General features: G+C 42.8%; 1 protein-coding gene across 2 annotated transcripts in view; it reads left to right on the top strand.

Annotated features, from left to right (window-relative positions):
* Nucleotides 1-27,717, top strand: part of col12a1b (collagen, type XII, alpha 1b) — a 119,506-nt gene that overhangs the window by 13,159 nt on the left and 78,630 nt on the right. Inside the window, exons 10-22 of one of the 2 annotated variants that reach the window (XM_076756291.1) lie at nucleotides 165-767; nucleotides 3,215-3,493; nucleotides 3,582-3,857; nucleotides 6,916-7,188; nucleotides 15,617-15,886; nucleotides 18,415-18,681; nucleotides 20,066-20,258; nucleotides 21,018-21,142; nucleotides 23,817-23,966; nucleotides 24,617-24,736; nucleotides 25,149-25,313; nucleotides 25,748-25,894; nucleotides 26,996-27,138. In XM_076756291.1, the coding sequence (XP_076612406.1) occupies nucleotides 165-767; nucleotides 3,215-3,493; nucleotides 3,582-3,857; nucleotides 6,916-7,188; nucleotides 15,617-15,886; nucleotides 18,415-18,681; nucleotides 20,066-20,258; nucleotides 21,018-21,142; nucleotides 23,817-23,966; nucleotides 24,617-24,736; nucleotides 25,149-25,313; nucleotides 25,748-25,894; nucleotides 26,996-27,138 (3,011 nt within the window). The remainder of the gene's footprint in view (nucleotides 1-164; nucleotides 768-3,214; nucleotides 3,494-3,581; nucleotides 3,858-6,915; nucleotides 7,189-15,616; nucleotides 15,887-18,414; nucleotides 18,682-20,065; nucleotides 20,259-21,017; nucleotides 21,143-23,816; nucleotides 23,967-24,616; nucleotides 24,737-25,148; nucleotides 25,314-25,747; nucleotides 25,895-26,995; nucleotides 27,139-27,717) is intronic. The other variant, XM_076756292.1, reaches the window with a different exon arrangement.

Here is a 27,717-nt window from a genome sequence, read left to right as displayed (position 1 = left end):
AATAACATAATTATCAGTTTTGAACTTGTAAATGCCAATCGCATCAAGTCTTAATCATGGCTTGGAAAGTCACGCACTAAGGATGAAAAGTCTCACAATACAAGAGTAACATGCTATCATTGAAGTTACAACTCTGTATTCTTCTTTTTGTTTTTCCGATCTAGAGTGTTCTCTTGGCGTGGATGTTCAAGCTGATGTGGTCCTCCTGGTTGACGGTTCCTACAGCATCGGCCTGGCTAACTTTGCGAAAGTAAGAGCCTTCCTGGAGGTGCTGGTGAACACCTTCGACATCGGGCCAGATAAGGTCCAGATCAGCTTGGTCCAGTACAGCAGGGACCCCCACACCGAGTTCTCCCTGAACACTCACCATGACCTGAACGCCGTGGTTAAGGCTGTGAGGACTTTCCCGTACCGTGGCGGCTCCACCAACACCGGCAGGGCCATGACTTACGTGAGGGAGAAGATCTTTCAGGCCATCAGAGGGGCGCGCGCCAACGTTCCCCGCGTCACCATCCTCATCACTGACGGGAAGTCATCCGACGCCTTCCAGGAGCCAGCCACCAGGCTGAGGAACTCTGATGTGGAGATCTTCGCAGTGGGTGTTAAGGACGCTGTACGATCTGAGCTGGAGGCCATCGCCAACAAGCCTGCAGAGACCCACGTGTACACCGTAGAGGACTTTGATGCCTTCCAGAGAATTTCCAAAGAGCTCACGCAGTCCATCTGCCTGAGGATCGAGCAAGAGCTTCGCAACATCCAGCAGAGACGTAAGTGATATTGCTTCAGTCCTCTATGCTGATGACGGTATGCTTTATTCAACTTCATCTGATCAATCTACTGTAGTTTCAGCATTGGGGACATCTCGATTTGATCAGTTCTGTTCTGGTTTGTATCAAATTCTGGGCAGATTTTTGTCATATGAGTCAGAAAAGAAACTAAATCATGTTTAAACAAGAACCACCTTCATTATCACTACAGTTAATCTGTAATGGTCACTTGCTGTAATCAGAAAGGTATTTTTAGTTGTTTTGCATAAAAAAGTGGAAAGTTGGCTCTTATCTACTGGTTTTAACTGAAGTTTGATCCAATCTTTGCTTGTAGAGGTGAAAAATATGAATTACTTGTGTTAATTTCTTGGGAGAAATTAAGCAGCCACCTCTCTCCAACAGATTTACTGTATCATGATTGTTTAGATATCAATAAGCCCTTAACCAGGACATAACAAGCTGTATATCATTACTGTGCTGATAGTCAGAAGATCTCTCCAAAGCAAAGATTCACTCAGTGACACTGATGATTCTGCGTGCTCAGTTCAGTTTGAGGATGTGCTTTTAAAGATTTAGATACAGGAAATTCCTTCGTCGTCTGTGATTTTGGGCAGAAATGAGAAGAATTCTGTCAAATGTGTAAATCATAGAGATCTCAAAGTTGATATAAAAAACAGAAATATGATAAAAACTTTCAAATTTTTAATAATACTTTTGGAATATGTATATTATATTTTTTTGATATATGATAGACTCTGAGCAGTGATAAATCTGATGATCACTCTGTGGGCAAATTAATTTGCGCTATTATAGCATTCTTTTCATTTGATTACACGTTTAATGAGAGCTAACAGTCAAGAACTCTGATTGAAACTTAAACGTAGTTATTAAACCAACACTTTGACAGGTAAATGCTGCAGCAGTCAGATGCATCTGTACCACCCTCACTGTGGGGGAGGACACAGAGGAGTACCAGCAGTCGTCCATATGCACACAATTACTTTCATGTCACTTTTCCAAGCGTGTCTCTTTCAACCGAACCCTCCTTTTTGCCTCAATGTGTTTAACACATGGCCACCTTTTGATCTCTCAAGGGCAGAGAGAGTTCCTGCATGTGGAAATATTAGAACTAGGTCAAGTAGTGGTTGCAGAGATTTCTTAGGATTTGTTTAAACCGAGTTGAAGCACGGGATGACTCAGTCATTACCACCTCAGGACAGTTCAGACTGTCGAGTGTGTTGTCAGTCATGTGACTGTAAACAAACTTGACTTTGAAAAGCATTCTTTGCACTGAAATCATTAGCCAACCCCCAACATCTGGTAGTCAAGTTTTAACAAGCAGGAAGAGTTACTTGGAAATGCTGTTTCACCCACTTAAAGCCAAATATTAATCACTCTGTTACTTTGCCAAAAGCAGCTTCCTGGTCTGCCAGCGTAGAATGTGACTCACACCAGCTTTGATTGACGATTATATAATTCTTATATAATAATGACTTTATGTCAACAAAGAGAAGTGTTCAGGAGCCCGAATGAGCCGCACAGGCGCAGCTTCCATGCAACATACTGGCTCAAAGAGCTCCCTCAGTGGGGAGTTTGGCAGCAGCCGCCCTCCTGATGTTTGTGTGACTGATGGAGCTGTTAGATGGGTTGTACATCGTACATCTTTATTAAATGACATGCAGACCCGCCCGTCTGCCCTCTGGATTCCTTCGCTTCTTACTGTCGTCTTTGTTTTTAAAAGGAGTCTTTGTGGTTTTTCCTAGTGTACAAACCAACTTTTAACCAACATGAAGGCTTAGCTCAGTTAGCGTCATCCTTGGTGTTCTGACTTTTTATTTAATGTGATTTTTTATGTAATTTGTTCAGTGCTTGATGGTAAAAGAATAATAACTGAATGAAAGATAGGATGCAAACTTTAGTGATAAAATTGGTCAGGGTTAATCTCAAATGATCATGTTGGACCAACACATCTGTGACGACAGGACTCCTGAAGGGACACCCATAGATTTCACATATGTAAAAATCAGCACAGGAAAACACTTAGAGTATTAGAGTTGTGAAAATTAACTGTAGCTACGTCTGACGCTTTTTAAAGGTCAAAATATGGCTTTTGGACAATTTCTGATAAAAGTGACTTTGAGATGTTGAATATTTTCCCTGAGCTGACGTAGGTCTCATCCTGTTGATTCTTGCTCAATCATCTGAACCTCTGTCATCACTGATGCTAAAAATCACACACTGAGATTTGATGTTTAAACATCAAAACATCTCCATAAATTAAGATGAGTTGTCTGGCCAGCTAATATATACATATATACATCTGAAAGTCAATGGTAGTCTATAAGTTTGTCTGTATCTGTGCATAATTAGATTCAGTATGAAGATTTTGCATCTGCTTGTGTTTGATGAAAATTGCCTCTAACTTTGTTACCTTTCACTCGCTCCAGAACTGGTCTCACCGAGGGACCTGTCCTTCTCAGAGATCGGCCCCAGAAGCTTCCTGGCCTCCTGGGAGATCGACGCCACCAATGTCGAGTCCTATTTGGTTCAGTTCAAGCCAGCAGATGACATGACTGGGCATTATGTGTCCATGTCCTTGCCCGGGCACACACTTACCACCACCATCCCCCACCTCAACCCAATCACCCGCTATGAAGTCAACATCTATGCTCAGTATGAAAAAGGGGACAGCTTGCCTACGACCGGCTATGAGACCACTTCTGAAGGTATTCATGTTCACTCAGGACACTGACCTTTATTTTCTGTGCTTGTGAATGAGACAGTTGCACTACAACTCATTCACATTTGTTGCAGAACTAGGCTCCGTGCAGAACCTGAGAGTATCCGAAGAGACCACAGACAGCTTCAGAGTATCATGGCAGCCAGCCCCGGGAGCCGTCACTCGCTACCGGTTGAAGTACGAACCTGCTGGGGACGAGAGGTGGAAGCTAGAGACGACCACTGTCGGCACAGAGACAACAATTGTGCTGGAGGAGCTTCAGCCCAAAACCACCTACCGCGTCACCGTCATTCCTGAATACCAGTCCGGCTCCGGAGTGCCGCTGCAGACCGATGGCACCACCAAAGAAGGTGACTGTGGCTTCATAATATGCTGTTAGAGACTAAAAGAAAGCACTATTTGGCACCGCAAATGCTGTTTCTAATGATAGCAGTTTCTCAAATGTCCCTCAAACATAAATGTCAATAAGTATGTTTAGAGTTTATTTAAAAGGTATGCTTCATGTAAATGAAGATCTGGGCTTTAATCTTCAGATTTAAACCTTTCCTGCAGTGTCAAAAGTGATCCAGGTGATTGTTGTTTGGACGTCCATGGTTACAGGGAAAATAGCTGACAGCTAGTACAGCATGTCTTTACATGGTGTAGATTCAGACTGCACGGAAACATGACACCACCTGTTTGTATCTGCCCGAGCATGATGGGAAATGTAGTGCCAACATGCAAAATTTATTCATGCTTAATGAAATGAAAGCAAAAGAAACACACTATGTGACCAAATCAATGAAAATTTACACTCAGTACATTTTCAGATTGTACTATAGGTCAGAATGCCCCATCAACAAGGTTCCTGTATCACTGGACCAATCACACGTCTCTTTGGACTCATTTACATTATTTGCCGTGTGATGAAAATCTGACGTTGCCCATTGTGACTTGTGACATTGTGACACAAGAGTGGTTTTGACGTGTGTGAAGTTTTGCCATAAGTCTCTGCAAAGTGTAAAAACTGAGAAAACACAGCCAAGAGTTCGAAGGGTTAACAGATAATGATCAACAGATCATGAATATTTGAAGCTCCAAAAGGTATTTTTGTTCCAAAACACATTCTGGGCCAGAACTTAAGCTCCGAAGTCCAGAAATCTGAGTAGCTGGTTAAGTAATCGTTCTGATCCACAACAGGTGCCTGCAGATGTCTTATGATCATTTTGTTTGTGCCGTGGGACAGTAAAATCTATAAAAATCTAATAGTACCTTTAAATCACCAAGATGTTGGACGCAGAAAGCGTTCTTGGTCCAAGCTGTCTTTCCGTGTATTTGGGTCATTTAAAGATCGAAATGGAAATAAGTGAAAGTGAAAATAACAAGTGGAAATGGAAATGAGTGACATCCACAGTGACTATTCCTTCACTGAGTGTTTTTTTAAAGTCATCGTCTGCCATTTTGCATTGCCTGGGAGTGCCAGGAGTTCACACATTTCTGACCCCAGTGGAAAGTGAACTCTGCAGTGTTAGTACAACCTGCCACCCATCGCGTCCTGCGTCAGATCTGTCCTGCCTTACAGGGAAAGGAATGAAAAACAGACGGAAACACAGAAAGCTGGGAGATACAAGTGGGTCAAGATGTACTCAAAGGTGATAAACAATGAAGGAGGAGAGTGGAGCAGATTTTAAGAAACATTTGGGATCTTTCGAAGCTTCTTGACGGGAGATTATCTCATGGAGAAACTTCCAGCGGGGGCTGTTATCTTTAGCACTTTTAGGAATAAATTACGTATCTTCCGAAGATTACCGCCCTTGAGCCAAAACGTTGTAGACACAGCTGGAAACAAAGTATATTCCTGTCCACCATGGCAACAGCATGTCTCTCTGTGTCTCAGTGCGCTGTTCCCCTCCTGGTTCCTTCAGCTCCTTCAGACGGTGCAGCTGCTTGTTGTCTGAGGCAAATTTTTTTGGATTTCTGATGGTTCACAAAAAGAGGCTGGATTAATCCCAGCTTGCACCTCTTTGACGTGAAACACCCAGCTGGCTCTCAGATGGATTTATGTTTTTCTTCCCCCCTGCATGGCTTACAATATTGTTCCCATTACAATGTTTACCGTGCCATGACTTTATCTCAAAAGTATGAATTGATGCAGCGCCTGGAGGGTTTGCATGAGCTGCCCTTTTGCTTGCAGTCTTTTCCACCAAGTCCTGTGTTTGGGCAAAAGTGCATAATACTTGGCCACAGAAGCCTCTGAGAAATACTTTACTCTGCCCTCATGCTCGTATTTCACTTAAAATCCACCACATTTTCATCAATCAGTAGGAAAAAAACACTGTCAGACAGATGCAACGATAAAACATTTCACAGTAACACTCAGCGGTAGGCGTTAACACCAGGGCACATGAGTCACCACTTTATTTTAACTATTATTTTTCAAAGGGGAATTGTGTCAACATGGTGTACTTACAGTAATTCACATCCTGGTAGCTGCCAGGACAAACATAGTTTTCTACTGTGCAGCTCCACTGGGAGGACAGTGTCTTGGTCAAGGACAGCTCACACAGAGTGTTTCTCATCCAGCCAAGGACATAATGCACAATTATCAGGCCACCGGTGTGCTTATACACTGTTTCTCAACAACTGCTCCGTGGAGCACTAGTGGTGCATGCTAGTACTGCAGGAGATTTATTTATTTATTTATTTTTAAAAGATGATGATGAAGTTAGAATGATTAAAGGATCTGAATGCAGCTCTGTCCAGTGGAGTCACGAGTGTAGATCTGGGATGTCAGTGGCTTCCTGCACACATAAAAAGTTGTGAACCACTGCTACATGAAACTTTTTTTTCTTTGAAATACTTCAGCAACATAGATCTTCATCAGTGTGTAACCTGGAAATGATTAGTTGATTCACATTCAATTATTTCACAACAATTTTAAGAGTCAGTTGTATTAAAAAAGTGAAATATCAAGTAAAAATACCAAATATTTACTGGTTCCAGCCTCTCATTTGATCATTTATCACTTTGCTAACATCATCTAAGCTCTGCTGAGAAATAATTGTTGGATTAATCAATAATGATTACAAAATCCTTTTAATTATTGACATAAAGCAAGATGGAGAGTGAAGTCCAGGAAAACAGTCTGCGGGCTTCAAGACTAATAAGTTTGTCTAATAGCACATGTGCTCACTGAAAACTGAGTCTCATGTTTATTTTCTTTGAAGTCCTGAAATAATTGTTCTTTAAACAGGAAAAAGTATATAAATAATTTAGAAAGTAAGACAACAAGTTTTTCATAAAGCCGTATTATCGACATTTCTCAAGAAAGACAGTTTTCATGTTGAGAAAAACAGAAATGTTCAATTAGATGCAGATTCTTGTTTGATGACTGGCTTCGTTTTCTAACTTTCCTTCCCGCCTTCTCAGCCAGGGGATCCCCTCGCGACCTGAGGGTTTTCGACGAGACCGTGTCCTCCATGAAGGTCTCCTGGGAGCCGGCACCAGGGAATGTGCTCCAGTACCGTGTGGCCTACAGACCCTCCGCCGGCGGCCCCAAGAAGGAAATATCAGTGAAGGGTGACAACACGGCGGCCCTCCTGAAGAACCTGCAGCCGGGTACCCAGTACGACATCTTCGTCAGCGCAAGATACCCGTCCGGCCTGGGTGACGCCCTGGAGGGACGAGGAGCCACACTGGAAGGTAAACCAGTTACATTTTTGTGCAAGTTATCGCATTTATTGACTCGTCTTTTAGCTCTCCGTTGGTCTCCATCAACTCCTGAGGGAACTACCTGTTGTTTGCTGTGTGCTGCTGAGCAGGTAGCATCCTGCAGCTTCATCAGAACTCGTTTGAGGTTTTGCTAGAAACACTCAGTCACAAGTCAGGAAATGTGCTGCAAAACAAAAATTACAAATTGAAAGAGTAGAGAAAGTTGAGCGATGATCCTTTGTTATTTTTGGATATTTTCTGTATTTAATTCAGAATTAATAGCAACACTTTCACTGACCTCATCTGTATTGTCAGACAGATTAACCTTTAGGAATGTACAGTGAATAAATAAACATGCCAAGATATCTTAATGGCTGTCTTTACAGCTAATAAAGAGACACAATATAAACAGTCTGGTAGCCTAAAGATAGACATTATTTCTATGTCAGTTCTGGCTCGCAGCTGTGACCCGCTGATCCTCCCAGATTAAGTGATTAATCTATTTTTATTATGACTGTGTTGCTCTACAACCACAGCAAGCGTTTGAGGTTTTACTGCAATTACTGTGACTAAACCCGAGAGAGCGAGCAAGTCATCAGAAGGGCTCTTTAAACAAATACAGCAAACATTTAATACCAGTCCGCCTTTAAACTTTCAGTATCAAGACGGGCTGCAAAGGTCGTGCTTATTGATACAGGGGAGTAATAATAAACAGGGCAAGAGCAGAGGGAGGTGGTGAGAAGGAAAAGAGTGGACGGAGAGCAAGAGAGCATCCAGCTTTCATGTCGGCTCACTATTAGTGTTGAAGTGAGGCTAAAGAAAGTTAATTTCTTTACCGCCTGGGCTGTATTTTCATAGCTTTTGTCCATCATTCCTTTCAGCTCTGACAACAGTTAATTGCTGGGATTTAGATGCTGTTCTCCAAACGGTATAGGGACCTGGACAGTGCACATGTTTGCGGCTCTGTTTGTACTATACTGAGTGTCAGCATTCAGAGATGTGTTCACACGTTGGTCGACTGGGCGCGCTGGGTGCAGGTGACCCGTGCAGACCCCTGCAGATGTGAGCAGTCACAATTTATGTCACACTGACTCTTGCAGCAAATGATGCTTGAAGTGAAAAGCAGTAATGTGGCATCCTGGTGGCCTAGCAGTTAAGACCCAGACCATGTACTGCAACGACCCGGCCTCGACTCCGTCCGGGGACCTTTGCCGCACGTCATCTTCCAGTGCATTTCCAATGATGGATGTCGTTTAGTCGTGCTTGCTCACCGGTGCGTCTGGGATGGTGGAGCTGTAGCTTTGCGAGCCACATATGGTAACAGTAACAGTGGACACAGCAGCCAGCCACACAGGCTGAGAGGTAAAGAGATACAGCAAGACCGGACAGGAATGCAACCCAGCTAAGAGCAGGGCAAGAAGGTTAGGAGGAGCAGGGAAGACTGACTCATTCCTGTCTCTGTCTCCTTCTCTGTTTATGTCTCTGTCTCCATGTGTTTCATGCTGTCTGTCTCTCTCACCTTCTGTCTCTTATCTCATTTCTCTTTCATGCTGTTTTCTTTACATCTTTATGTTTTGTGGCGCTCTCTTTGCCCTTCCCTCTATGTCTCTCTCTGTCTGTCTTTCTGCGTCTCTTCGTGTCATTCTCCCTCGCTCTCCTCGTCTCTCTCCTTGATGCTGTCAGCCTTTCTTTCCACCTTGTGAGGGCTTGCCTGGAATTTAATAGCGTTGTCCACAGTGTCTGTGTTTTGGCGTGCACAGCCTCCAGATGCCGTCGTCGCAATGCCATGCAATCAATACAAACTCCACGTTTTGTTTTTTTCTCTTTCTGCTGCTTCAGGTGGCCTTTACTGGCACAGTGCGGTGCATTTGTTTCGCTTTGTTGCATTCAGGGCTTTTGGTTTGCATTGGTAAAGCCCTCAGACATCCCTGGTGTTGGCCCACATCTGAGGCAGCTGGCAGGAGGTTCCTCATTACCTTTGTTTGCCTCACATGTAGGGCTAAACCCACTCAGCTCTGCGGTGGAAAACTCAGCTGCACTGATACTGTACCCACAGTAAAACCAGTGAGCTCACTCTTTCTTATTGTAAAAACTCTTATTGTACAGTAAGCGCTCATGTTAAGCTTCATGGGGGCCTCATTTGTGCACAAGACTTTTCTCTTTACGACCAAATGGGAGCTAAAATGGAAAACTCTGCTTTGTGCCAAAATCAACGACTTGCGCTGTTTTCTGTAATATATCAAATCGAATTCAGGTCGTTGCCAAAACTACTGTTTAAATGCTACGGAGAGACTTTGCTTTCAATCTCTCCTAATTTGTTCAAACAATGGCACAGTTGATCCCAGGATTAAGTCCAATGACATTTGTATAAATGTGGTCCATCTCGCTCAGTTGTTTGTTGTAAACCTGTCCACAGCTGATATATAAAGGCGCTGCAGCTGCTTTTGGCTGTTTTTCACCAAACTGCTTCACTTTTAGCACTCATTTGGAAAGACCCCAAAAAGTCGACATTAACCAGGACTTTCTGATAGCAAGACCAGTAAAACATGATGCTGCTGTGGGATGGAAAACCTGTCAACACTGCAGAGAAAAGGGAACATTTCAGGAATGACTAAAGGAAAACTTATTCTCAGAGTGATGAAAGTGCATTTTTGAAATTATGCAGTTAATTTCTAATGGCTTCCACAAGGCGCTGATCCAAAAAAAAAACCCAAACACAAGCGTGAATGAAATGAAAAGTTGTAAAATTGGGGCGATGAGGTGTCTTTCAGGGGGTTTTCAAGACAGTTTTTCATGTTCATGAGCTGTATGTCGTCCTTTCATGACCCAAGTGTCCATTAAACTTAAACCTCATAACAGTCTAAAAATACATGGCTGTCAACCTTTAAGCCAAAAGTTGACTTTTTGCTTGCATTACGTTCTTATTCCTTAATTGTAGTCGTCGCTGTAATTGGCCCATGACCACAGCTTGTTACACCCTGTCACAATGACAGGCAGCTAGCTTTTTGCAGTTTTCACCTCTGTTAGCTCTTCAGGCGCACTTCAGGGAGCGCAGGTGAGGTCGAGGTTGGAGTTAAATCAAGGTTTGCACTTATTTTCCAAACACATGACGAGGTCTTACTCTCCAGTTTGGCCAGAAAGCCGCAGATTTTGGCCAGAACTGGGCTTCGCTTAATATTCCTGTGGCGATTCTGGCCGACAACACACTCCGTCCCTCTTTAGTTCCCAGTTTAATGTCGCGATGAAAGAGCGAACATAAATTTTAGGCCAAAAATTGACATCTCTTCAATTGTCACATGAAGGTGATAAAAATTACACAGGGAAAAGAACATGAGTGCTGTGGGGTGTTATTCAGACTGGCTGTGAGCAGACATTTCTCTAAGGTGCTATGGATTACTTAAAGAAAATGAGTCACAGACGTCAGATTTATTCCCTTATTTTGGCCAGTCTGTTAAAGAAAGTCTGTTAAGGAAAGTGCCATGAAGGGGACACATTTATCCAAAGCACCAGTAAGTAGAACGAGTGTGTTTATTTTGAAGCAGTGGCTGCCCTCATTGCTGGCTGGGTATCACTTACAGCTGCAGTTAACCATTATTTTGTTTCTGCTCATCAATTTGACTCTAATTCAATCTGAAGGTTGTGATAAACAATCTTTGCTCACAAATTCTCAGCTATTTCTGATACTCTTTGGTAAAAAGATATAAAGAAAACAGATATTCTTTGCCTTAAGTTAAATCTTTTGCTTGGCCTTATGTAAGATGATTCTGGGGTACTTTGATGAGGACTGGGGATACCTGATAAACCATAAAAGTCTGATAAATGTCCCCAAGTGATGTCGCTTGAGTCAGTATCAGTTGAAGACAAAGAGTTTGAAAATTAAACAGATCTGTTTGTGTGGAGTCAGAACGAATTGATCTTACCAGGCCTCTGTAGCTGCTCCTCATCTCAGCTGCAGGCAGCATTAGCCGTTACTGGCATCACGCACCTGAATCTCCTGGCTGAACTATCAGCACCATCATGGCCTCCTCCTGGCAGCATCCCACTGAACTGTGCGTCTTTTGATGTTTTCTCACCTCCACGCATCTGGCCAATTGCGTAAAGTGGACGTGATTGTTGGATTGTCTGTTGCAGAAAGTTACGAAAATTGTTGGGTTATGCCCTGAGTCATGAAAGAGGTTTCAGACGCTGTTAAGGCATCGCTAGGGGCGACTTTAGCTTGAATGTGTTGTTTCAGGTACTGATGAGGATCCAGGAAGGCTGGTCTGAGGAATAGATCCATGAGTTTGAAGGCACACTGAATGACTAAAGACTTCACACTGGTTCATAATATTATCAGACAGGCTTTTACAGCTCTGAAAAGTTATGTCGGCTTTTAGCATGTTCACCTTTTTACTGAATGACCTTGCATTTTTTGAGCTTTCTGTGTCTGCAGCCTTGCTGATCTGTTGTTCTGTTTTAGACAGGATTTATCTTTTGATGTAGCATAGCACCAGCAGCACTACCAGAGTGTCTTTTCTCTCCCCCATCTGGGCCACACGTACGAAAACTGCAGTCACTCTCTGCAATTCAAGGTGCTTTAAATGGCTGATGGTAGATGGAACATGTCGAGCAGCCAAGTTTATTCAAAGTAATAAGCCAGGAGACTTTCCACTGTGACTGTAAGGCTTCAACAGCAGGGAGTCCCAGACTGAGTCGCCCACCTCCAGCATTGTGTCAGAGCACAAGAGACGTCGCTGCTTAGAGACCAGCAGAGGAGATCTTTAAGAAAGCATACAGAAGGCAGACCCGACCTGTGCTTCCATCATGTGCCCTGCAGGTGCTGGAGAAGTCAGTGGGTTTGAGTGGTAGCTGGAGAGGTGTTTCTCAGAGGCGGAGCTGCATTTAGGACCTAATCTACCGTTTCTGGTTCCTTGGATTTGCCAAATAAGGTTGAATTGAACCAATCAGATCATTTCTGTTTCTGCACATTTGTCGGTGGAACTACAAGTCAGCTGTTTTGGAATATGAGCAATGTGTTTTAAATTAGATTTAAAGTTAATTTTAATGGCATTGTAGTATGATAATGGAGAAATGTTATTAAAATGGAACCTATAAAACTTTACACAATTTGTTGACGGAACAGATCCATCAGGTCCAGTTAGTCAGCGTCAGAAGCCGTTTCAAGCAATGAAAACAGCGATAACTACACTTTTAGACACAGACACAAAGGAAAAGATCAAAACAAGATCAGACTTTAAACCTAAGGCCATATTCTTCTCCCAAAATGGAGAACGTTTTGAAAAGCCCTCTGATTCTGAGTAGCATAGATGATAGATAGATAGACAGATGGATAGGTAGGTGGATGAGGGATACATGCAGTGGAAATATCCTCAGAAGGGCTTTAAATTTCCTGCGGTTTTGTTCAGATTTGCCTCGTGATGGGTTGTGGAAAAATAAGGCTGTGTGTGTTTGAGGTGGCGTCTGCAGAGTGCCAGATATTCCATACTCCATCTGATGCCTGTCTGTGGCTGTTATTTTCAAAAGCCTCCAGATTTGGCTTCCAGCTTTGAGAGACAGCGCTCCTTGAAGCAGATAGAAAGTGGCAGCGGCGGCCATGGAGCGCTCCCAGCTCCCCGCTAATGGTGGCTGCAGTGGCGTCTGTGCGGTGAGGATGACTGATGGCAACCGAGCAGCACATGGGAAATAAAAGACAGAAATAAACTAATATATCTGAATGAATGAATCAAAGTACAGTCCGTCCAGGACTTGCATTAACATAAAGTCAGATGTGTTTTTTCAGAAACTCTTCAAATTAGATGCAGCAGTCAAATGAAAAGCCTGGTTAGAGTTAACCTGCAGCAGCAGTTCAGTTCCTCTGTCACGATGTGTTCGACAACCTGTTTTGACAGAGTTTGCTATAACAAACTGCACAACCTCCAGACGAACGTCTTTTCAGTTCTTTTGTTTTCTAGGTTGACGTTTTCAGTGTGGAGAATTCTGCACACACACATTTTGACTTCCTGGCCCTCATCAGAGTGCGTGGAGAAATTTTTTAAATGAGGTGTCCTGAGTTTTGTTGTCTTGAGTGGAGACCAGAAACAGTTTCGGAGAGCCTGGTGTTTTTTTCCCCTCTCTCTGAAGATCTGTATCAGTTGGCCAAAGCTGGAACGTGATTTATTTCGTGCTCGCTCTCTTGATTATATAGCTGGATTTGATATTTTGTGATAATTATCACGTTGTGGAAACTTGGCTTCTCAGTCTTTCCAGCGCCTCCTTCGTGCGCACTGTCACCTACTCTGAACTGAAGATGGATTATATTTTGATATTGACGCTCCCTCCTCCTCCACCTCCTCCTCCTCCATCATTCCACAAGCATGCCCATTGTGCTGCTCTGTCTGTGTAGGAAAGTGACCGTATGTCTGCTTGTAGCAACATGAGCCGCTGAATGGGAATTAGATTTGGTTTCACTCGGTTAAACAAATCTATAAGGGCCGTAGCTTCTGTGTGCTGCTGCCCTCAGAAAGTTGAGGTCATAAAAACCTCAGAAAACACTCTAATACTGCGTGTGTGTGTGTTAGTGTGTGCTCTTGATTTACCGTCTGTGTAGAAACCAGGTTCAGAGTGAGCACATTTTCATAAGGTGATGTCATTCGGTCCATCACTTCAACAAGGGTTGAATTTGGGGTTTATGGTTTAAGTTAACAGTTACTCTCTCCATGAGAAATGCACAAACAACTGAAACTGGATGTTTTAAACAAGCCACAGTAGGATTGCAGTAGTGTTCCCTTTTTGTTTTACCTGCTTCACTGCACAAAGAGGGAGCATTTTCTTTTAAATGGTCACCGTGTCTTCAGATTAGGGAATTAAAAACGAGATAAGGGTCTAAAGCCCTGCTAGCAGTTTCTACAGGCTGCAGTGTTCATTACAGCGTGGGATCGTACAAACTGCACACTGAGAGCCTTAACGCAGCGGCCACTGGAGCTAGTGGGTGGCATGAGAAGAAAGGTCAATAAAATAAAAAGCCTTCTTCCTCTGGGAAGCATATATTTTCTTTGTAATGTTTACATTTTCACATGAGGGTGCTTCAAAAGGAAGCTGTGGAGTGTCCAGAATCTAAAGAGCTCGTCCTCTCAGGAGCATACTGCAATGTGCCATCAGTGACTTTCATGTGCCCATTAGACGCCGATATTTCTGCCCGATGGTTACACTATGGGAAACATCAGTGAGTCACCAAAAATGTTAGGAATCATCCTCTGGGGACTGTGAATGTACACAGCCAGGCACATGTGAAGCCGGTCTGTAGTTACTGAGAGTCAGCCAACGTCAACATCCTCAGACCACAAGGCTCACAGGGAAAAACCAGCGAATGCAATTAATATGAGTAAAAATGTAGTTTTCTTTGGACTGAATGGAGATTAGTTTCAGAAACAGCACTTACAAATGAGAACTTCAGGTTAGGGATATAACCCCGGTTCTCTGATTGCTGTGAAAGAAGGTTTAAAGATGCTTTCACTTTATTAAAATTTGGTTTTCGTTGTCATAGTTTCATCATTGTTACATTTTACACGAGAGGAACAAAAAGGTAGTTAATGAAAGAGGTTCTAAACAAGCCCCAAGTTAGATGAACTTATTGAGAAGAGAAACCAGAGGTGAATGGTAGAAATATTACCAAAGCCGTCCGTTTTCAACATCCATCCACTTGAAATAGCTGTCATAGCCACAACAATAAGACCCAAGTCATAAACTGAAAAGTCAGAGGGCCATTAGGATACCGAAGGATCCTTAAACCCACACGAAAGCAGCTTCATTGAAGGCTAGCTGGTTAAAAGGTAAAAGGGTCAATTTAAATGTGTCTGCAAAATACTGAATATCAAAGTTTGCAACTGGCACTCTTTCAACAGAGGGAGGCAAGATGTTCAATCGACAACAAAGAAGAGTTATCCTCCTCTTGTTGTTATCCCTCTGCCTCAGCGGGGACGGTTCCTGACATGTTTCATGTCCCGTCTCCCAAAGCTCTGTGAACTAATGAAGCAGAAACGTCTTAAAAAAGTCACGTGGTTCTCCAGTCGCCCTTTATAGCTGTGGTGAGTTGTTCAAATCTTCTGTCCACTTGATGGCCTTTTAATAGTTTCCATTTTAGAAAATAATCTGATCTGCCAGCACATCCAAATGGTTCCTTTGTTTTACAGGGAAGATGGATTAAAAAAAAAAAAATCTGTCAAATACTGGAAAGAACATTTGAGCAACCGAGCCAGTATGACTTTAAATAATATAAAACTTTCACACAGTTGAGTTTCAAAACATCTGTTGTGATCAGGGAGGCAATTTGAGGATTTGGGGGCACTATTATGCTTGAAAACCCATTTTATCTGAACTACATAAGTAGTGAATCACAGATTAGAAACCCGTACTAATCTGTACCTTTGCTTGTTGTTTTCAGATGTGGGCCCACCTAAAAACCTGGTCACCAGCGACGTGACCGACACCAGCTTTGCAGTGTCCTGGACGGCAGCGCCTGGTAACGTGAAGATGTACCAGGTTCGATGGAAGTCGCTGTTCTCTGAGGAGGCTGGAGAGAAAACGGTGCCGGGAGACGTAACCAACACCATGCTGGAAGGTCTGAGTCCGGAGACGCTCTACCAAGTTTCTGTGGTCGCCGCCTACGATCACAAGGACAGCGACGCTCTCACTGGACAGGAAACCACTGACGGTAAGACTTAACCTCCAACAGACTACAGATACTTTAAAAAAAACCCTGTTGATTTAATTCAACACTGGTTAAATTAACCTTAGTAAGACTTTATAGCACTTTTCAAAACCTGGAATATAATTGCAAACAAAGAAAGATATGTATATACATCTCAAAGACAAGCAAGATAAACCCCAAAGATCTGCAAGCACAAAACACCTGCAGCTAATACTTAGCTAATGTACATTTTCAAATCATGAAGCAGCACGCCCAGGGGCTAACTGTGAGCTCAGAGGCACAGAGCAGCAGGAGCTCTGCCCTTGAGACGGGTCTGTATCTGTTGTAATTCAATCCCTCTTGTGTATTTTGTTGTTTATGTTTGCCCAATATGCAGGAAAGAACAACTCTCCTGAAGCTTCTCAGAGGTTAAAGCTGCAAACACTATTTGCTTTCAGATCACCTCTGCAGCCCAGACAGGGTCTGTTTCAAAGTCAGAGGTTAGGTCGTGAACCCATTTCTCAGCCCGTCAGAGGAAGTTTATGACATTTTTATTGTATTCTCAGAGTAGACAATTGGCAGAAAATGCTATGTTTTGATTACCAGGCAGCGTGCCACATGAATAGTCAAAACAGATTAAACGCTTCCTTTTATCACAAAAGTGAAATGGATTTCAGAGCTTGCATAATCGTAAAGTTGGCGTTCTCCAAAAGGCTTCAGCTCTCTGCTCTGCTCTGCTCTGTGTAAATAGTCCAATTTTGAATTGAGCTATTCATTTTCGATGCCTTTCAAACTGTAATCTGCAGTGAAACACCAACATGTCACAGTTTCGCTGTGTAACATTCACGACCGAGGGGAATATTGGTACAACGTGTGTGTCCTGTGGATGTGAACTGCATACCGACTTACTGTATCAGAGACAGAGCACCCTCTAAAAATGTCAGCACATTCCTCATTCCATATGCACACATGGGAAATCAAATGGTCCAAACTCACACACACGGGCCACCTAAAACAAAGCAACATGTAGATAAACGAACACGTTTCACTACATATTGTTCCTCAATGCATCTTTCCAGCAGAACTATTACATCTCCAGCTTTGCACATTTGTTCAGATCTATCAACACATTGAAAAGTTGGATGCCATGTTTTTTCCACCAATAAAAATCCTCCCGAGTGAAATTAAGTAGTCTGAAAAACTTTCCTTGGGATCATTAAATATACATATTATTCCCTTGCAAAGTTGTTTTAATCACTTGCAGAATCATCGGAATAAGTTCATTTCATTTTATGGGGCTTCGGTTGTTTCGAGGGAAAAGGAAAATGTGGTTAGCATTTCCTCCAAACTGATCACTTCTGGGTAAATGCCTAATTCATAAGCAATTAGTTTTGGCATGAAGCGGATGGTATTACTCAACATTTAAGCCTGCAGTTATGAATACATAACGCTTATGAAAGGAATATAAAGGAAACCACTCTTGGCCTTTGAATTGAAAAGGAAAGACGATTGGTTTTCGAGTTGAGATGAAACATAACTACATTTTTATTGTTACGTAGCCACCAGAAGAAGACGAGCGACTGCGTGAAGCTTAGTCCTCACATACAGAACATAAAAACTGACAAAGGATGATCTGTTAAACCAGAAATCTCGAGTCTGGACTCATCAGACCAAAGGACAGATTTCCACTGCTCTAATGTCCGTTCCTTGTGTTTCTTGGCCCAAGCGCCTCTCTTCCTCTTGTTGGCCTTTCTCAGTAGTGGTTTCTTTGCAGCAGTTCAACCATGAAGGCCGGATTCACACAGCCTCCTCTAACAGTTGCTGTTGAGATGTGTCTGCTACTTGAACTCTGTGGGCTCTAATCTGAGGTGCCATTAATTGTTCATTTCTGTAATGAGCTTATCCTCTGCAGCAGAGGGAACTCTTGGTCTTGCTCCTTTCCTGTCGCGGTCCTCATGAGAGCCAGTTTCATCAGAGCGTTTGATGGTTTTTACGACTGCACTTTAAGATACATTCAAAGTTTGCGGATTGACTGACCTTCATGTCTTAAAGTAATGATGGATGATCATTTCTCTTTACTTAATTAAGTGGTTCTTGCCATAATATGAATTTGTACAGTACCTGAATAAGGCTGTTTACTGTATGCCCACACTACCTCAAAGCTGTCATCAAGGCAAAAGGTGGCTACCTTTGAAGAATATAAAGCATATTTTGCTTTGTTTACAGTGTTTTTGTTTACTACATCAATCCGTATGTTCTTTCATGGTCTCCAGTTTTAATCTACAATGTAGACAATGATAAAAATAACGAAAAAACATTAAATGAGAAGGTGTGTCCAAACCTTTGACAGGCACAGTTGAACAGAGGTTCTGTTGATGCAAAAATAATTGCTGAAATATTCATTGTAGATAGTATCTGACAATAACAATGTTAACAGATACAGAACAGACACCATCTTAAATCTTAGGTTCATGTTGGTCATTCCAGGGTTACTGCACACGTCGTTTAGGCTGAATCTGACTTTGAGCTTTTTTTTTTGTTGTTGTTTTTAGCATCTGCTGCTGGTAAAAAGTTAAACGTGACGGATATGACCGAGCGAACCATGAAAGTCACGTGGATGCCGGCGCCGGGCAAAGTGGCCCACTACCGGCTGAAGTATGTTCCCAGAGGTGGAGGGAAAGAAGTGACCCTCAAGATCCCTGGGACGGTCACCTCCACCGTCATGAAGCGCCTGCAGCCCGTAACCACTTACAACATCACCGTTCACCCCATCTACAAGCGCGGGGAAGGAAAAGCAAGGCAAGGAGTAGGAACGACACGTACGTTGGTCCATAATTCAACCCTACGACAGACAGTACACTGCAGAAACATGTCCATCTTAACCAAGACGTTTAAACCAGGATTAAGTCTTAAAACATTATCATTGGTGGAATGAAATTTAAGAATCTGCTGCTCAGGATCCCGTTTAGGGATCCCACCCCAGAGTCCATAGGATGTCCTGTGATTGGCTTGCCAACCAGGATGTTAGATATAAAAGTAAAATGTTTAAGTGTTAGCTTTGGCCTCTGGGCAAGGATACTATTAGTCCTACTTACCCAGAGTCAAACAAACTCATGGATGTGCTTCTTTGGTCCCTGCTTGCATTTTGAAGCTGCGGTGAATGGTGAAATTAGCCTATTTTAACTCAATTGCTGAAAGTCAGTGGGATCAAGTTGCTGTCACATTAGGGAAACTCCGTGTAGCTTTGTCTGTAGAGCCACCTGTGAAAACAGTCTTTTTCCATTGTTGACCCTTTCTTCACTATCACAGAATTGGATGCGTGACAGATTCACTGAGTTTGGAAAGAAGCCATACTATAACATTGTCTTGCAAAGATCCCCAGATTTGGCCTGAACCGTCAGTATAAATGTGACTTTAAACTTCTGTTTCCCTTCCATGCTCCCACAGTGTACGAATCTGCATTTTTCTGATAGGAAAACCTTTAATACCAAGTCAATATGTAGCTACAAAATGAAGGTATTTTTCTCTAATTTTGAAAGGAGCTGCTGCTTGGTGCCATAAATGTGCATTAATTTAGCTGACCAAGGCTAATCTCACAGCTCAACAAGACATGTTTGACTTCATCTGACTCTGGGTTATGGAGGAAAAATTGATCCCTTGATGTTCTGGATAAGGACTTCCATCTCAAATGGCTTCTAGTAAATGTCAGTACTGCAAAAGAAATGCATGAAAAACTGGCCTGTTTGACAACTTTGTCACTTGTTTCAAGAGAAACATTAACACAAATCATGCTGTCTTAGCAACAAGTGGGAGTCTGTCATCCAAGTTGCGGATTTTTTTTCCATTGTTCCACCAAAAATAAGATTTTAGGACTGACTTCAAGTTGAAACGACTTGTTAAGATGAATGTTTTTCACACCACAGGTGCTGCTGCGCTGCAGAGGAGCAGCGTCTGTTCACTAGAACACTAAAATCACAGTTAAACATATGCTCAATCACACGCTACCATTACTAACACACAGCATGACACTGGGCTTTTTAACAAGTGACACCGGGTTCAAGGTATTGTATTATGGACTAATGAGAAACTGGCTTGAATGTGGTGTGGCTGATCTTCAAACCTTCGCCCAATAGTTGGAGTTGCGTTAAACTGACATCCTGCTTGTGTTTGTCCTGAAGTTCTGGCGGGGTTCTTCTTTTTCAGTGTCGCCTTACAAGTCTCCAAGAAACCTCCAGACCTCAGAGCCCACCAAGAACAGTTTCAGAGTCTCCTGGGATCCAGCACCTGGAGATGTTAAGGGCTACAAAGTGACCTTTCACCCCACTGGGAATGACATTGACCTGGGGGAGCTCCTGGTTGGTCCCTATGACAGCACAGTCGTTCTGGAGGAACTCAGGTAATCTTTCTGAACTATTAAGTATTTAAATGTTCTGAGGAAACACTAAATATTAGAGGGTAAAACAAAGAAATCACCTGAGCAAACAGAACCATCTGCAGTAGTAGTGCCCTAGTTAAAGCTGGTACAACCCTTATGAGTCATCATGAGAATATTAATTCAAACTTTGAAAGAAAACCTTCCGTGTTGCACTTTTTGAGCAATAACAGCTTCAGTTTTCAGCCAATGATTGAATGTACTAAAAGATTTTTTACATTTGGAGGTGCTGTGTAATCAGCTGTCATGGTGCTGCCTCCTCCACGTCTTGCTAAAGCAGCTATTACGTGTACATTTTCTTCAAAACACTTTCAAGTTATCAGTAACATCATTTGTTTTGCAACTTGCTGAATGGTGTTGGCAGTATAATATCCAGTTAATTCTAACTTATGACAATTATAATTGGCGGGAGGATAGCATGGAGCTATTTTACCAGCTGTTATACATAAAACAAACACATTTTACTCTTTTTCCTAATGCAGATTCGTGCTGTCTGCTGTGAGTCATTTTGTAGGAATTTTTTTCAAACCTTGGATGTCTAATTTTGGAATTAAGGTCAAGGAAAAATCATTATCTGCAGTTCAGATCCAGCAAAGTTTTTTTTCTTTTGCCAGTTAAGTCATTTGACAGACCAGGAGCTACTTTTTTCAGATCTCATTTTGGTCTTCTAATTGAGATTTTGAAAGGCTGACGTGGGTTTTTGTCATTTCCTGTCCCCCTCAGGGCAGGAACAAAGTACTCTGTTGCCGTGTTTGGGATGTTTGAAGGAGGGCAGAGTTTGCCTCTGGCAGGAGAGGAGAAGACGACGCTCATTGACGGTCCTGAGCCGCCTCCTCTCGATTCTTCTGGTAAAGGCTGATAACTCCACCACACTACAACCGCACTCCATTAGCAGCCCTAAAGAGCAGGCCTGCAGACCAGACGCTGTCTGATCCAAGTCATCTCAGAACGAGAGTGTCTGACTTCGAAGCGCCGCGCAGATTAGGGCTTGAACGTTGAATTATTTGTTGTCAAAGGGAATTAAAATCGCTGTCTGTTTGGAATCGCTGAGTGAAATTCCGGCGCAGATGATTATGATTACAACAAATTATTCAGAGCTGCTTGGCTCACGCTTCCTCACCTCCCTCATATCTCATTTGGAGCATAATCTGGAGCAAAATGACATGCCATTTAACATGCGCTGAAGCGTTGACACTAACGTTTATGAATTGCCCAATGGACGTGTTCCCTGACCGCCTCACGTGCTGAACATGTGCCAGTGTCTGAGCTGCTGCCCAAATGATGCGCTGGCCTTTGATGGTGTCACCACGAACATACTGTATCTTCATCAGCTCAGTATCTGCTGGCCAAATGTTTTTTTAGTCATTCAAAAGCAGATATTTCCCATTGTTATGTTGTTCAGAGTGTGGAAAGGGGCTCTGCTTGCAATTACAGGCTTTTTTTTTTTTTTTTTTATGATTCAGAGCTTAATCTGCCGCCGGGATGTATGCAGTTAGGAAAATGTTACTCTTCTTCATAAGACCCTGAGGGGGTGCTGACCCTGGGCAGAAATTCCCTCTGTAATGAGGACCAGACACGGTGACCGACTGCCCGCCGAGCGGGGAACCGGCCAGGACGTTCCACCGCTGCTCCACTCAGAGATCCTCATATATTACGCAGCAGCTCTCACATGGCAGGCTGCTTAGCAGAGGCTTTAATCCAGACTTTCTGATAGGTCCATATGGTCTGGCAGAGCTGCTTGAGGTGTCCTCTGTATGCTACTTACACGTCGTTAAATGCGTTATTCCTTTTTAAGTTTTTTCTTTAAAAAAGTGTGAAAAACTTCAGTCAAGAGAGAAAATTTGACTCGTTTCCATCAACTTTTTATTATATCGCTGGATATCATCTGGAATAATGTCGTGTTTTTAAGATTTTTGGACAAGTTAACCACATTTTTGAACAAGTGAATGTGTGAACATTGGAAATGATCAAATTCAACATGACATGAGCTTGCTTGCCATCACTTTTTTGAAATTGATATGTTTTTAGACAGAAAAAGATGCCAAATGCATTAAAGGATAGCTTGTTAAAATGTATGTATGTATCATTGGATGTAAAGAGGTTTCAGTAAAGGCGACTTCCATATCACGGAATCAAAACAGTCCCAACCCAGTAGCTTTTAGCTGAATGCTGTGACCTTCACCAACAGGTGGAATTTGCTGTAATGTGTATTGGCTTAAAATGGCTGCTCATCGTGCCGACTGTTCAGAGCTCTGGAAGTGCTTTGGGATTGGTTCACCAAACTACTGTTTTCAAGATCAAGAATGAAAATGAGCATTCAGTTTGGCTCAAAATGCCACTGATGCCGTTCGTGCGCTCCAACTTCTTTGAGTTTTGTCAGATAATAAAAAGATCATCAATAAAACGGACGATACCCATAATGCGAAGTCGTATCAACGGCCCTGAAACATGCAAAAGGGGTTCCCTCCAAAATCACATAACTCGAGTTTTGGAAAAGAAAAACCTCATGCTGACACTGCCATTGACTTTGGATCCAGACTTCATTTCATTTCGGGGTTTAAGGCGGCCTTCAGCCTCAGAGCAAAAACAACAAAAGTCCGAGCTGCTGCAGGTTTCTGCACCAGTGGCTTCTCTCCCACAGTCAGACTGAGCTGGATATTTATCTGCTGAGGCTCAGAGACACTGGATCCAGCAGTTGTCTGCAGCATATTAGATGCCTCTTAAAGCTGCCTCTGTTTATGACATCTGTTTTTATTAATGAATGTCGGAGGGACATGTGAGCATGTTGTTTACCGGCGGTGGTATAACTCAAACAGACTGCGGTCAAGCATCCGACTCGGTTCCTCTTAGCATCAAGCATCTGTTTCTGCAGCCTGCTGACAAAGAACAAAAAAATGAAATCGATTGTCTCCTAACCTGTTTTCAATTGCACACACAGGGGCCTGGTTTTTAAGGGCTCGCCATCGGCCAGGCACGCCGTCCTAGAAAAGAGAATGGGCGGCCATTTTTCACCCCAACAGGTGCCTGAAGCAGGAATGCGCAGTAACTTTTGGCAGCAGGAGGACTCGTATATCACAGAGTCTGCTGCTGGAGGTGTCGGCCTCAGTGTCAGCCAGAAAAGACCACAGGGCTCATTCATCGATGGATGTAAAAACCCAAACGACTGGCTGTGCTGGAAGACGGAGGGAAAAAAAGTCTCTGAAGAGAGAGCAGTTAATCCAGAAATGACAGCTGTTACACAATGTGTTACAAGTGTGAATTATTTGTGTTACATAACGCTGTGCAAAAACATTCTGCTGTGTAAACATCTTGTGATTGTGAGAGTTTTATGACTCCTGCTCCTCAGCGCTGTCTCCTCTGATGCATCCCACAAAGTTTCCCCTCACTTTCTCTCACTTTCCACACGCATTCGTCTCACAGTTCATTTAAAAATATAAAACTGAACGGACACTTTTGGTGGGTGTCTGTGGTACACCGGGTGTTTCGCTCACTGCCCCCCCCTCCCTTGCCGTCTCTCTGCAGACACTCAGTGTAAGACCGCAGCCAAGGCCGACATCGTGCTGCTGGTCGACGGCTCTTGGAGCATCGGCCGCATCAACTTCAAAACCATCCGCAACTTCATCGCTCGCATGGTCAGCGTGTTCGACATCAGCCCTGACAGAGTCCAGATTGGTAATGACTATTTGGATTTACATTGCTGTACACCACCACCACTGCTTTAACCACTACATGTAGTATTGATTAAACTTTAAAGTTTAAGCAGTTTATCATATTTTATACGTTTGTCACATGTTGTCTTGATTTGTAAACTTTATGCTGCTTACAGCCGTTGAATAAAAGTACAGTGGTGGAATAAAAAGAAATACTCAAAGTAGTACAAATGTCCCACCTACTACTTCTGCAACTATTAATTTTATTAATACTAATCCTGTGAGGACATGGCTTAGTACAACTACTGAAACTAACAATTTAACTTGTTTAGTACTGCGACTACTACTATTACTGATTACATCATTCTGCCACTGCCTCTGTGGTTACAGCTACTACTAATACTGCTGCTGCTGTTCCACTACTATTACTACAACTGTTGTTACTTTAAATACTTCTAATGCTGCTACTAGTACTCCAGCTACTTCTATTCTAATAATGTAACCTGTACATCTGTTACTGCTAGGACTACTGCTGCTACTGTGCCAGATTTTCCGTTAAAAACTGTAGTTTTTTGCTGGTAAACCTGTGTTATCTGCACCATTTTATGATTTTTTTTTTTGTTGTTGGTTGGTGTGTCCTTTATATTTACACATTGCTTGTGTTTTCCGCAGGTCTGGCTCAGTACAGTGGAGACCCAAAGACCGAGTGGCACCTGAACGCCCACCCGACCAAGGAGTCCCTGCTGGATGCCGTCGCCAACCTGCCGTACAAAGGAGGCAACACCATGACAGGTGATTCAGCAGCGCTTTGTCCAAACCGAACCAGGTTTAAACTGATTTAAACGTATTTTCTTCCTTATTTGGATCCATTAGCCGAGAGCTGAAGTGGTTATTTTTCAACAAGTGCAACAAGAAAGTAGATTTTGATCAAAGATTTTCACCCACGTTTGCCAAAGTATGGCTAAACACACAACTTCTGTTTGTTACCAGCTCGGTTAAATTTACCTTTGTACTGTTCCAGCTGTTACTGTACTGAGAAAATGAATGTACGTACTGTGACCTGCAGTCATTATTGTAATGAATGGAGCGTGTTTAGTATTTGTAGCTCCAGATGGGTTTGGTGTTGTCCCAGAACTGTTCGACGACAGAAAAGCTGAGATTCACAGTCTGAAAGCTTTGTTAAAGCTTCGCTCCCGTCACACAGGAATGGCTCTAAACTACATCCTTCAGAACAACTTCAAGCCCAACGTGGGGCTGCGAGAAAACTCCCGCAAAATCGGTGTCCTGATCACTGACGGAAAGTCCCAGGACGAAATTGTCTTCAACTCGCAGAACCTGAGAGACAGCGGCATCGAGCTCTACGCAATCGGTGAGTGATTTTGTTACGCTTTCGTAGAAAAGATTTAAGTGATATTAACATTACTAGAAAACACTTATTTATTGTGTTTGTCGCTTGAAAATATTAGCTAACAGTTGGAGGACCACACCACTGATTTTCCATGATTTGGCTCTGTAAGCTTCACATTCCAAACTTTTTAAAACTTGAGATCCAGCTGTTTCATCCGGTCGTAAATTTCAATTAATTTCTGAGAATAAAAATCAGATTTGTTTGAAGTCTCTGGAGGTTCAAAGCACACTCAAATGAAACCAGTGGCTTTGTAAAATGATCAGCGGTGATGTGCAGTATGTATTTGTATGTCAAGTATTCACAGTTTGCAGTTTACAAATTGGATGTAAATGTGTCAGTCTCGTCTTTAGGTCTCATTTTTCAAGCACAGTTATGACGACACATTTTCCTCTCAGGTGTGAAGAACGCAGACGAGAATGAGTTGAGGTCCATCGCCAGCGACCCCGACGAAATTCACATGTACAACGTCAACGACTTCCAGTTCCTGCTGGACATCGTGGACGACCTCACCGTCAACCTGTGTAACAGCGTCAAGGGTCCAGGTAGGAAAAGAGTCATCAAACTTCTGTCGCTGGTATCAGAATCCACTGAAAGGAAAATAGACCAAGGCCATCAACGCATCAAAAAGTGGCCAAACTTTGGATTCTGATATTAAGACCAAGATGGAAAAAGTACCCACACGCTGCTATCCTTTTTCCAGTTTTTCTTTAGTTCTCAACATTTTTCTGTCCCAAACTTGGTGAAATGACGCAGCCTCATCTAAAGCGGTTGCAGACGTATTTTCCTGATGGCGGCGCTATAACCCCTCGTACCTTTTTATAAGTGCATTGCTCAAACGGAGTTTGGCCGCTGCTGGAATTCCAGCTTTTTCTTTGATTACTGCGGAGTCAGATTTACAGCTTTTTGTAGTTATCAGTGGTGAAGGTCAGATGGAAACTTCAGAGCGTTCAGCTTTTCCGGAATTTACAGAGCGATAGTGTTTAACTGACAACCACATATTTCTGAGATTTTACTACAGCCTCTTATTTGGTTTTACAGGTGCTCGAGGGCATGAAAGTTGCTCTACGTATGATGGACGACATTAACCTTTAGTCCAAGTGAAGACATGAGTATCAGTTGAAGTACACTTCCTTGGTACACAGCTGCCTGTTTGAATGATGAAACTAATGACTGCTGACAAGAAGAAAGTCCAAATTATGCAGTCACTGAAATCCCTCGATGAGAACAAAGTGTTCTATTAGTCACAAATCAATTCTACTTTTTAAGATAGAAAACAGGAGATCACATCCAAAGAATTCAGATAAATAAATTTGCCTCAATTCTGCCCGACAACCTCGATCATTTCAGGCCGTCATAAGATGTTGCGACACAGATCCAAGCGTCTGATGGAAACTTTCACATTGGAAGTGCTTTTTGTCTGTAAATCAGTTCTGAGAGGAAATACAGAAGTGATTTACAGCACAGCTGGAGAAAAACATTTTTTTAAAGAAAGCCTTTGTCAGATGAGCCGAAATATACAGCGACCCAACAGCTTCACTGTCAGAGGCGCGACCGCGACCAGGGCAGATTTGTGGCGTCGGGTTCACAGTGTGAAATACTTGACGTGTCAGATCATATTCCAGCTCCTGTCCATTACTTTTCAGGCAGTGAACTGGAGGCGCCCACCAACCTGGTGACCTCAGAGGTTACCCACCGCTCCTTCCGTGCCACCTGGACGGCCCCTGGCAGCCCCGTTGACAAGTACCGGGTCACTTACATGACAGTGGCTGGAGGACCCACCCAGGAGGTGAGATAAGGCTTCTCCTCTTCCTGCCACCGGCCACCTCACATCAGGGAGGAACCACAACAATAATACCATCTCACTATGTTTCTTTGGTGCCTCTCAAAGTGTTCGCAGAGTTAAAATCAACCAAAAAAAGTTGTTGTTCTTAATGTTTTACCCCTCACATCTTGAACCTGGTTGTGGTAGAAAGAACTGGTTCAGTAATTGTTGTTTGGAGTCACATTTACTCCATTATTCCGGGTCTAAATGGTCAAAAGACTGTGATAATTGGTCTGTTTAACAGAACTTCGTTAAAGGAATCCACCCAGTGTGCTTCCCTGCTCAGAAACTTTATGTTTACCATCTGTGAGTGCTGGATAAGAACCTGAATATCAAATAGCATCTCGTTTGCTTATAAATTCCCCGGCTTAAACTGTAGCAGATACCTGTTTAGATTGTTTGTATCTGTACACCACACCAGTCAGGTGAGATTTACTACTTCCTGTGAATTTAGATAATGACAGGTTGTCAGTCAGACAAAAACAGACTAATTGACACTTAAATCCTCCCCTGTTGTTTAATATTCTGGTATGTGTTGCACTC

Source organism: Chaetodon auriga, chromosome 18 (genome assembly GCF_051107435.1).
Source record: "Chaetodon auriga isolate fChaAug3 chromosome 18, fChaAug3.hap1, whole genome shotgun sequence".
Classification (NCBI taxonomy): Eukaryota; Metazoa; Chordata; class Actinopteri; order Chaetodontiformes; family Chaetodontidae; genus Chaetodon; species Chaetodon auriga.
Note: the sequence above shows the minus strand (reverse complement) of the source record. Positions and strands in the feature narration are given on the sequence as shown.